Below are 12,398 nucleotides of genomic sequence, written 5' to 3' on the forward strand. Positions count from 1 at the left end.
TTAAAAAAAAATTAAAATATAAATAAAAAATGTCTTGTTGCATATATCTTACTATTTCTCTTACATGGGAATCTAACCCAGCAGATTATTTGTGGGCTAGTTGGTTTTGGAAAAGACTGTGCTCCTCAAATGTCTTGCTATTTTGGCCCATGAATTAATTTCCCTGGGGACTGTCAGCTTCAGTAAACTCAGGGGGCAGGGTGTGGATGAGCCCCAGGCACAGTAAAACCACAATCAACCACTCCTCATCTTACAAAATAACTTGCCCTGTCAGGTCTTCACCTGTGCTCCTCAGGAAGAAGTAACAGTAGGAGACCAGTTGCTTTTCCACCCCTGGGGCCTGTGAGTAGGACGGTGTAAAAACAAAGGCCCAAGGTCAGTTGCTCCCCAAGTTTTTTGTTACTGTTGTTTCAGGTTCTTACCAACGCAGGCCTTCTGCCTTGCCTGATCTGACTCTTGAGGACACTTAAACAAGAATCTGAAATTTCACACAAATAGGGCATTTGTCCCAAGGCTATCAAGGGGAAGAAGCAAAAGCAGACCTACACCAGTTTTTCTTCCCCATTTGACTCTCCCCTAGCCTCCCTGAGCTATCTCTTGCCCCAGGCCTGAGGAGCCATCTGACTGAGGTTGGCTTGCCTACGAAACAGGCTCTGAGATGGAGATTGGGGAACAGAAGGCTCACATGGAGTGCTCTGGGGTCACTGCCAGGAAGGGAAGGAAACAGAATTGGGAAGAAAGAAAAGTATCATGATACGATTCCACAGGGAGCTCTGAAGCTGGGACAGTCCTCCCAAGTTGTTCTGAGATAGAGCAAGCGTGCCAAACCTTCATTCTCACACATTGACCTATCGCTAAGTTCAAGCTGCCCCAGGAAGTGGGCATAGCGCTGGGCAAAAGTGACTCTCTTCACCAAGGCTGTTCCCAGAGAAGCTGTTAGCTGAGGTCTGTCAAACTGGCAGCCCTCCCAATGCTTGGGGGAAATAAGCCCCTCCTTCCCAAAAAGGAAGCTGGGGGGCACATAATGGCACCCAATACACCACCCTACCATACACATTCACCAGCTTAAAATAATCCCCACAGCACAAGGGTTTTTCACAGTTTTCTAAGTTTCCTTTCTAGATCCTCCAAGGTTTTAGGAGGGAGGAGGATAGGAAGCCAGCAGTCACGACAGGTCAGCATTTTGGTCAAGACCATAGTGAGCCCAGGAAATTTTACTCCTGAGGAACTGTGTAACTCATTTCCTTTCTTCAGAGAGTAGGTCACAAAAACAAGCAAAGTAAATTCAATAAAGGAAAAAAAAACAAAGGACGAAACAAAAGTAGCTTGTCCTTTAAGAAGCTTATCTGTGGAGGGAAAGAGGAATATAGTAATGCCAGTAGAGGCTATCGGGATCTTACATTTTTCTTTACCCTAATACTAACGAGCCCTAGCCTTTTGATTTCTTTTTCTAATTTACTGTGTTTACTTTTTCGCTGAACTTCTGATTCTTTTGTGAATCTCTGCCTTTGAGCTATCATTTCTCCCACCTTAGAAGGCAACACTCTCTTCAATCTGGAATTTTCAGGCATTAAATTTATATGGATCCAACTGGCTTGTTAGAATAGCGGGTAAAGTATGAAATGATTCCTGCTTAGGAAACGTGAAAAATGTGTAACGTAAGACCAAGGCAGAAGTCAGATCTTCTTAGATGAGATGCAAACCAGGATTCTAACCAGGCAGGGGCTTAGAATCCTCCCCAACTTCCAAACTTCTCACAGGGGAGACAAGACTGTTGTAGAAGTGAAGATGCAAGTTCTGCTTCTGGCTCCTCCTACTCATTCTTGTAACGCCCCTGGTGTTGTTTCTTTTTCCTGACCAGGGGTCATTCGTTCCTTCCTGTGATTCCAAACACCCAGAGAAGTCAGCTAGAAGACAGACTGAACAACCAGGAGCGCACCATCACTTTCCTCCTTGAACAAGCCTTCCGCATCAAGGATGACATCTCTGCTTGTCTTCAGGGGACCCACGGCTTTCGAAAAGAGGAATTGCTTGCCAGGAAGCTACTGGAAAACCACATTCATACCATCACCAGCATCGTCAAAAAACTCAGCCAAAATATTGAGGTAGTTCTTTATTATCCTTATGTGCGCATCATCGTTTGACAACAATTATCAACCACCAATATCATCTTTCAACTATAGAAATGAGACACTATGGCTTAAGTTTAAGTGATTACAGCATGTTGCCCCAGAGGAAAACAGTTCAACTTTTCAACTGCTCATTTATGCCAAAGAGTAGAAGGAAATTCTATTCAAAAAGCATTTAGTGTCTATTCTGTGACAACAGAGAGAATTGTTCAACAGTATGTCAGATACATTTTAATCTAAATCTCCAAGATTCTCTTCATGTAATCATCAAAAAATCTTAGTGAACTTTTAGAAGGTATTTTATTGGTATTTAGCACATAATGAATTGACCCCTAAAAAGTCAGTGCACTTCTCAAAGTGGTCAAAGGTGTTTCTAGGCATAATAGTGTTAAGAAAGTGACAAGAGGTTAGCGACTCAGTGCTTTTGAGATAATGACAGATAAGTACAGCACTAGTGCTAAAATAAGATACCAATTTAAAAGTCAAAACTTGTTGGTAATTAAAAAGAAAATAGCATTCTCAGAAATATCAAAATGCTTCTAGAATGTTCTATATTTTGATCTGGGTGGTTGTTACATGGTTGATTATATTTGTCAAAATCCATCCAGATATACACTTTGATTTGTACCTTTTAATACATACTAATTATACCTCAATAAAATACTCTTCACATTAAGGGGGGAAAGTTTCCAGATCTCTAGAAATCTTGCTAAGAGTTTCTTTTCCTAGAATAATTGATTGTTGTAGATTAGCTCTGAAAAAAGGACAAAACATTTTCTAAAAACTGTAAAATCTCAAAATATTTGCAATGCTGTTAAGGGGTTGGGATATATAGGGAAAATGAGGAGGACTGGTCTGTGTAGTAAACTGAATTAGAAAATATTTTAAAGTCTGTAGATAACATAGTTAAAACATTATCAAGAAGAAACTGATAGGCTACCTCTAGTAAATAACTAAGACTATAGAGTGCCAGGCACTTTACAGAGAAATAGATGCTACATGAGTATTTTTTTAAAAACTTGAACTCATTAGCCAGGTCAGCCCCAGCAAGATGGGCTTGAGAGTGAGCTGAAGCTGGACTTGGGCTTTTGAAAGGAATGAAAAAAATTGTTTTTAATCAACCGTAATTGTAACACTTAAGTTGCTTATTCCTTTTCATAATCAAATTATCTGTTTTTCAAGCTGGCAGCTAATTACAAATTTTAAAATTAATTTAAACTCAAGAAATAATTTTACATAAAACATTGCTTTCTTGTGTTCTTCCCATCAACTTATAAAAGCAATATTTGTTCATTATAGATTATTGTGAAAACTTAGGAAAAAATGTTAAAACTTTGGGGGGAAAAATTCTCATAATTCCACCAACAAATGGCAATCTCTACAAACATCCAGAGTTATTTCCCTCAAGTCCTTCCACATATTCCATTCAGGAGGCTGAGACTACATTTGTAAGCACAATCTTTAATATAAAATTATATCATAAACTCTCACATGTCATTAAAGGTTCTTTGCATGGTGCTTACACCATGATTTCCTAAATTATTATCTTAATATTAAAATATCTTTGTGCATAAATGTATGTCTGTATTTGGCTTCTTTCCATAGTATATATTCTTAGAAGTGGAACTCCAGGGTGTGAACACTGTAAAAGCTCTTGATGCGTGTTGCCAAAATGGTTTCCGGAAAGTTTATACTTACTTACACTTCCATCAGCATTATATGAGAATGCTTTTTCACTGTGCCCATGACAGCATTGAGATTTGTTGTCTTAACTTTGCTAAATTGATGGGATAGAAATGAGATCTTTCTCTTTTTTTCACTTTGTGAAAGTGACTGTAACCATTTGCATTTTCTCTGTCAATCATCTATTAATGTCTTTTGCCAATTTATCTTTTGGAGTTTTAGTGCTTTTTAATTCTTATTGATTTGATGAGATTTTTTTTATTAATTAAGGACAAGAGTTGGTGGTACCTTGGCAAATGTTTAACAATAAGCAGTCAAATATTTTCTGGAGGATAAAACTTGGTTTGTAGCATTTGCCTATTTCCATGGTGTTAATACTCTCACTATGATTGATTTCAAACACCAAAACACCAAACACAAAGATGGGAAAAGATAGGCATAATTGGCTTTCACCAACAAGTGCATGCTGATTGTAGCACAGAACTGAAATCCTTGGCAATAACGTTTGTTATAAATGTTTTTCCAGTTTGTTGTTTACACCTTAGCTATATTTACAATGTTTCTATCATGTTTTACATAAGGTTAAACATTCCAATATTTTGCTCTGAGATTTCTCTCATTAGTTTTAAGAATCGAAATGAAATGTCTTCATTTAGAACTGAAATAATCACCATTATTATCTGTTATTTTTATGGCTGAACTCTTTATTTATATTTTTAATCTACTTTTCTAAAATCTATATTGATGTATGTCATGAGGTAAGGATCTAAACAGATTGTTTTCTGAATAAATAACCAGATGGGAGGGATGGGGTAGCTGAGTGATAGACATTGGGGAGGGTATGTGCTATGGTGAGTGCTGTGAATTGTGCAAGACTGTTGAATCACAGATCTGTACTTCTGAAACAAATAATGCAATATATGTTAAGAAAAAAAAAAGAAGAAGACAATAGCAGGAGGGGAAGAATGAAGGGGAGTAAGTCGGAGGCGGAGACAAACCATGAGAGACGATGGACTCTGAAAAACAAACTGAGGGTTCTAGAGGGGAGGGGGTGGGGGGATGGGTTGGCCTGGTGATGGGTATTAGGGAGGGCACATTCTGCGTGGAGCACTGGGTGTTATGCACAAACAATGAATCATGGAACACTACATCAAAAACTAATGATGTAATGTATGGTAATTAACATAACAATAAAAAATAACCAGAGATCCCAACACTATTTGTGAAATTCCTCCCCCAGTGATCTGTGAGCCTCAAGGATAGCGCCTTTCTTTCTTACATTTACCAAGACCTTCATTACATTACATTGATCTATTTAGGTATGCATATCTATTTAGTTACACTGATGTATTTATCCTTGTCTCATATAACGTTTTAGTGTTTAGTAGGGCAATTTCCCTTTCATCACAATTCTTTACCAAAATAAAGCAAAACAACATCTATTCTATGGTCTGAATGTCTGTGTCTCCCTTCTCTCCCAAAAATTTGTATGTTGAGATCTCATGTCCAATGTGATAGTATTAGGAGGTGGGGTCTCATGAATAGGACTAGAGCCCTCCTAAAAAAGACCCCACAGATCTCCCTAGCCCCTCCAGCACGTGAGGACACAGTAAGAAGTAGGCAGTCTGCAACCCAGAAGAGGGCTCTCACCAGAACTGGACCATGCTAGTACCCTGACCTTGGAGTTTCAGCCTCCAGAACTGTGAGAAATAAATTTCTGTTCTTTAGTAGCTACCCAGTCTGTGGTGTGTTGTTAGAGCAGCCTGAATGGACTAAGACACCTACATGCATGCAAAAGCAAATGAAAACAAGAAAACTCTAGCTAGTGTTCTTGACACTTCTGTTTTCAGTTACAATTTTATTTGCCCTTGGGTTGTCTCAATCTGCCAGTTTACAAATGAGAAAGATCCTGTATATGGTCTTTATAAAATTTCTATCATTCATTTGTTACAAAAATCCTTCTTTTCCTCAAAAAATTCATAAACATAAGTTTAAACATAGTTCAGTCCTTGGTCAAATACAGGAACTAAAATGTTTCCCCACATCATGAACTTGTCTTATACTCTCACTTTTTTATGAATAAATACAAATTATTTTATATATCTTCACTTTACATTAGAATTTGTTTGAATGTCAAGTAAGATAGAAATTTTGTCTACGGATAAGCAGAATTTTTTTTCTATTTTTAAATTAATACTTACATATGAGTGTGAAAAAATTTTAAACTACTATTCTTGGAACCACCAACCTGGTAGAGTAAGACGGTCAGCTCTATTTCAGAATACCAAGAACTACTAAAGACATGACTAAGGACACTCAAGGGTAAAATCTGAACACACTTCAAGCCATGACTCTGTCGTGTTCTCTAAAAAACCGAGAAAATAAACCTTTTTCACTCCATGTGAGTGAAACAGTTTGATTCAGATTTGCTTATGTTAGTGATATTAGCTTCACTGTGCTTCTGAGTCAATCCGTGAAGGGTCTTGCCTGATGCCATGTGAAGGATCCCTTTTTCTAAATCTACCACCAATTCTGAAATAGGTTTTTGTGAAAAGCTTGTATATCAGCGATGGCCAAATGGCAGCTCATGGCCATAACAGCACAATAAATATGTTTTATTTGGCCCATATTGTGTTTCTAAAAGATTTTGACTAGGATGTCAATATTTAAAAACTGAAATATTTAGGGCCTGGGTGGCTCAGTCAGTTAAGCTTCCGACTCAGTTTTAGCTCAGGTCATAGTCTCAGGGTCAGGGGATCGGCCCCGCATTGGGCTCCACACCCAGCAGCGAGTCTGCTTGGGATTCTCTCTCTCCCTCTGCCCCTCCTCTCACTCCCTCAATCGAGCTTGTGCTCACTCCCTCTCTCTCTCTGAAATCTTTTTAAAAAATCAAAATATTTAACATAAAATCTAGATTTCTGGCTTCTGTTGAAACACCGTTGAGCCATTATTCCTATCCGGCAACAATCTGCTGGGATCAGGCCATCATTGCCTCCCTCAGATAAGGCAGGGACTGCCTCTCTCTGACACAGGACTCTCTCACTCCTTTACACTATCAGCCTAGTTAGGAAAGGCATTCGATTTGGTAGCCTCTGCTTTAAACTATATTTTCTTATCATGTGGGATGGGAAATTAATGGGAATTTTCACTCAAAATTACAGGTTTTGGAAGACCAGATAAGAGCTCGAGACCAGGTGGCCACAGGAACTAATTTTGCAGTACAGGAGCTAAACACCAAACACCTTCAAGGAGTTGGAGATCTTCGAGGAAGAGTAGCCAGGTGAGAAGAAGCATCTAACAGATAGTCAGTTCTTACTCACTGAATTCTCATTCCCAAATAAGTTCCATATAGTAGAAAAGTAGATATTGTCTTTACACGAGGCCAAACTGATGAGGTGGTAGTTGAGAAAGTGTATGATAGAATTTGAAAGCCTCATACCACCTGTGAGACTCAAGGGTTTTATAAAAGACCCTTTATAGGCAATGTCCAGTTTGGTTTCATCTGAAAGTGACAAGAATCATTACTGTCTTTATAGTCTTGGACTGTCCAAATACCAACATCTTATGCAAAGTCACAGCCTCATAGCCACAAACAAAATCCCCAGATGTGTCAAATTCTAATGATTAAAATATTTAAAACATATAAAAATGACATTTAAAAGTCTAACAAAAGGGACTTACTACCTAATGGATAAAATTTTGAGTAACATCTTTCAAATGACATTTCTAAATCAAAAGAATTAATGTTATACAGGTTAGCAAAAATCTGTGAGTATTGACAATGGCAGGACTACTCCAGTAGGCATATCAAAGATCACTTGTGAATGCTGCTATAGACACCTTTGCAACTCTACATCTTCTGCCAGCACCTCTTTCCTCTCTCCTGGAATACCCAACCTCCATCTTGTTAATCTGCTCTGAAATGTTAATGACCAAACATGAATAGGTGATTAGTACCTAGGACAAACTTCTCTTAGAGTATCTATCCATTCAACTCAACAACAACAAAAAATGCATTAAGCTCTATGCTATATACCAGGCAGTATGCTGGGATTCAGGGATTCAGCAACATGGTCCACTTCTAATTCCCCATGACCCCCGGTTTATGGTCTACCTGGGAAAACAAGTTCCAAATATAAGAAATGAGATGAACACTACAATGACAGCCTGTGGTGCCATGGGAATATCCAAATCAGATTGAGGCATAGGAAAGTCTTCCTGGAGGAGGTGACACTTGAGATGAGTTTTGAAGGATCCATAGCAGTTCGCTAGACAAGGAAGGATGGGAAATACACTTCGGATTGGAAATGCACTTCAGATAGGAAGAATAATATGTGCAAAAGAACAGAGGGATGAATTACTGTGACATGTTCAAGGGGTTACCTGTGAGAAGAGTGTTTTAGTTTTGGTATTTTGGGGTTTGCATTTAGGGAGAGATGGGAGATGGGGAGATGAACCTCAAAGGTGGTCCAGATTGGATGCTGAGGGATCTTGTGGGTCAAGAAAAAATGTTTGAACTTTACATAGAAGGTTATAAGTAACCATGGGAAGATTTTAAGTAAGGGGATGACATATTTAGTGACATTCTAGTAGTAGCTGAATTGCTGGGGTACAGAAAGGAAACATGAAAATGAAAGGAAGCCTATTGCAGCAATCAAGGTGCCAAATGTCAAGGGCTTAAACTAAAGCACTAGCCATGAAAGTCCAGAGCAGGTAACAGACATTAGGAAAACAGAATCTATAGAAATAATACCTATGTGTACACACACACACAGATATGTAATTATATTATTTATAAATATATGTTTATGAGTCCAAAATATACAAAATTCTATATTTCATTATATCATATTTGATACACACAAAGGAAACTTTATAATATTTGGGTAAGTCATGAAGCAAGATAATAAAACACTAGCAAACCCACCATCAGACTTAGATTTGCCATAATTTTCCAAAGATAAATACCAAACATCTGTTTTGAATAAAACTTAGAATTTGGTTCCATTTGGTGGTGTGCTGATGATGCTTCAACTATTTTTTCTGCAAACTGCTTACAAACCTACTCTTCTATTTTTGTAAATCCTGCCTTACATATAAGACAAAGTAACAGATTTAAATGAAACCAAGACATGAATGGAATAATATCAAGAACAAGATGTGCAAATCCTTTTGCTCTGCTCTAATTTACTTTTTTCCTTTTTGTCTCCTTTCTTAAAAATAAGTTATTTATAAAGTCTACAACATGATGATTTCATATAGATGCATACTAAAATGATTATGACAGTCAAGCTAATTAATATATCTTCTCATATAGGTACTATTTTATGTGTGTGATAAGAGCATCTGAAATCTACTTTTTTTAGCATATTTCCATTCTTCAATACAACATTATTAACTATGATCGTCCCAAGTGTACCTTAGGTCTCTAGGCATATTCGTCCTACCTAACTGTAACTTTGTAATCTTTGACCAACATTTCCCCATTTCCCCCACCTCCTCACCCTGGACAACCACCATTCTACTCTCTGCTTCTATGTATTTTACTTTTCCAGATTCTATATGAGATGATGAGGTTTTTTTTCTTTCTGTGTCTACCTTAATTAACTTAGCATAATGTCCTCTAGTTTTAGCCATGTATTTGCGAATGGCAATATGTCCTTTTTTGAGTCTAAATTGTAATCAGAATCCGTGTGTGTGTGTGTGTGTGTGTGTGTGTGTGTGTGTGTGTCACAATTTCTTTATCTATTCATCTGTCAACGGACACTTAGGTTGTTTCCATTTTTTGGCTATTGTGAATATTGCTGCAATGAACGTGGGAGTGCAGATATTTCTTCCAAGTACTGATTTCATTTCCCTTGGATATATATCCAGAAGAGGGTTGCTGGATGATGTAATAGTTCTATTTTCAGTTTTCTAAAGAACCTCCATCCTGCTTTCTACAACGGCTGTACCAATTTACATTCTTACCAATACTATACAAGGATTTTCTTTTCTCCACATACTAGTCACCATTTGTTATCTTTTTATTATTTTGATAATAGCCATCCTAACAGGTGTAAGATGATATCTCATTGTGGTTTTGATTTGCAGTTTCCTGTTGATCAGTGATGTTGAGTACCTTTTATTGTACCTGTTGGTCATTTGTATGTCATCTTTGGATAAATGTCTATTCAGGTCCTTTGTCTATTTTTTAATCTTGTAGTCATTTAAAGCTAACTCTTTATTTTCTATGGTCCCAAGGGACTTGCAAATGAGCCCCATCAGCTCTTAGAGCTGGGTGATTTGGAAGCCAGTCTCTCGAGCGGCTGTTTGGTCCAAACATTTCACTCCTCTGGGAGAAGATGGGATTTGGGGGTCCCCCCCAATTGTCAGGAAGGCCCTGTGCCAAGAATGGGGTTCACAGCATGAGTGTGTCTCAGTTTTTCCTACCCATTTCAATATTTTCTTAGTTGCCTGACATGTAGGAGTCTTTAAATTAGTTTCTGGATTTTTCTCAGAGGGAACTGATCTGTATGTAGCTGTTTATTTGGTGCATCCAGAGGAGGAGGGGAAACCAAGAGCCTCCTATTCCTCCATTTTACTCTTCAATTGCTTAATTACCTTCCCCATGAATCTTAAGTAGTGATTTTAGGACAAGGTTTTATTTTTCCTTGAAATGTCTCCCTTTTATGAAAATTTCTTAAATCTATTTGTTAATCTGAGACAGAATCTGGCTAAAAGCCATGAGACTTAAACTCATTCTTCCTCTCCCATTTTGTGCATTTTTCCAGGCAAGTGACTAATGAACAAGTTGAGACCGAATTAATGACTGTTTTTCCACATATACTGACCTTCATTCCAATTAGTATTTTGTGGCGTAACTAAGATTAAGTTGATTATTTTAACATAATTCTTAGCAAACCTTTTACTGCTGCATAAATCAAACTCAGTATTTTAATAATGGCAATGTGCTTTGAATTTTGCACCTTATTCCCTACTCTGAAATAAGTGGCAGTTTAAAAGCAAGTACTTCCAATGAGGTGAGGTTCTCAAAGTTGTCTGGCTTGCTTCTGATACCCTCTCCTCTGTTTGGTGGATGATAGTCTCAAGTGCAAATGAGGAAAAGCAAATACGTAAAGAATACCCATAGGGATGGCTATGATTTATAGTCTGCAGCAGTAGCCAGAGGAGACCAAACTTCTAGCCACATTTGGTGATTTGGGACCCAAAGGCAGATTTGCTTATGAAAAAATAATAAATTGTGCTAATATGTGACTAAAAGCAAAAGTCATATCCTTTGGAGAAATAATAACGATATCATGGATATCATCAACTTTTGAAAAGCTAAGAGTAGGAACTTCTGATTAAAGATAGTCAAATAAAAATATTTTCACATCACTTCTCTCACTTGAGACATCTTAAAGCCAGTTAAAAATATAAGAAGGGAAACAAAAACTCCATCTTAGTTGCCACAACTGCTAACCACAAACAGCATGCACTTATCAACTACTGTGATGTCTGGACTGATAGAGTCCTCCTCCGACCTTGAACATAATAATTTGCTCCAAATCAAGAGTCGTAATCCTAAAAGGCATAGGCCAAATAATTTGAATGGAGCAATATTACCTAGGGGCTCAGGTGGGAAATAGGATAGGAAATGGCCCTTTAGTTCAGGTCAGTAACACAGAGCAGCTAGGGAGTGTAGCTGAGGATGCGATCACGTTATTGATCATCTCGAACTGACCTCCATGCTTGCAAATTCACACCTGAGAGCAATACTGATGTGTTACATGCAGAGGAAATGGAGGAGGCCTATAGTGTCACAACCGAGAACCTAGGACTTAACGATCGGCTGTGAAATACACCAGTCTAGTTTTTGAAGAGAAAATGGGGAGATGTACCCCCCACACACACACACCCTGCCAGGCCTAAGGAAATAACAGATTTGATACCACAAGCCTAAGTGGAGGATGTGGTCTACTCCTCACCAAACACACACTTAACTATCTGCAGGTAGTCAGAATCATTCAAAGATGTAAGAGTGATAGTTGGAAGAATCTAGGCTGTGCATAAAAATCACCGCCACCACCATCAATAGACAGAGAAAAACATAAGGCTGCTGAACATACCTCAATAAGAAGAATTACCCATAAAAACACAGGAAGAGTTCAAAGTTTCTCCTGGTTTCAAAGAAGTTAAGAACAAAAGAAAGAAAAGATTGCTGATTGATCAGTCACATGTAAATTTGCTCCTTCCCAAAGTCCCACTAAATCTACAGCAAAAATAATGTTTCTCTTTAAAACATACCCACAAAGACAGAGGATATCAGCATAGAAATCTTGGAACCTAGAAAACAGACAGACATGTGGAAGCTGACTTAGCAGACATAATAAAACCAATTTTAAATCTGTGAGGTAAGCTGAGAATGTTGTGGTTTTACACCACAGAATTCTCAAAAGGCATAGGAGTTGGCCTCGCCAGGAACCTCTGAAACGGGGTAAAGACAGGCACCTGTGTCTGGGGAGAACGGAGAAAAGCAGGAAGAAGCAGAGCAAGGAGCCACTATAGTTTGTTATTAGCCTTTTAGTTTTTACTGACTTCTAA

General features: G+C 38.1%; 1 protein-coding gene across 1 annotated transcript in view; it reads left to right on the forward strand.

The window, feature by feature from the left end:
• Positions 1-12,398, forward strand: part of FAM81B (family with sequence similarity 81 member B) — a 52,164-nt gene that overhangs the window by 14,969 nt on the left and 24,797 nt on the right. Inside the window, exons 4-5 of the mRNA XM_025866797.2 lie at positions 1,862-2,105; positions 6,974-7,092. Coding sequence (XP_025722582.1) covers positions 1,862-2,105; positions 6,974-7,092 — 363 coding nt within the window. The remainder of the gene's footprint in view (positions 1-1,861; positions 2,106-6,973; positions 7,093-12,398) is intronic.

The sequence above is a fragment of the Callorhinus ursinus genome, unplaced genomic scaffold (assembly GCF_003265705.2).
Source record: "Callorhinus ursinus isolate GAN/ISIS: 27379988/994484 unplaced genomic scaffold, GSC_fseal_2.0 scaffold3, whole genome shotgun sequence".
Classification (NCBI taxonomy): domain Eukaryota; kingdom Metazoa; phylum Chordata; class Mammalia; order Carnivora; family Otariidae; genus Callorhinus; species Callorhinus ursinus.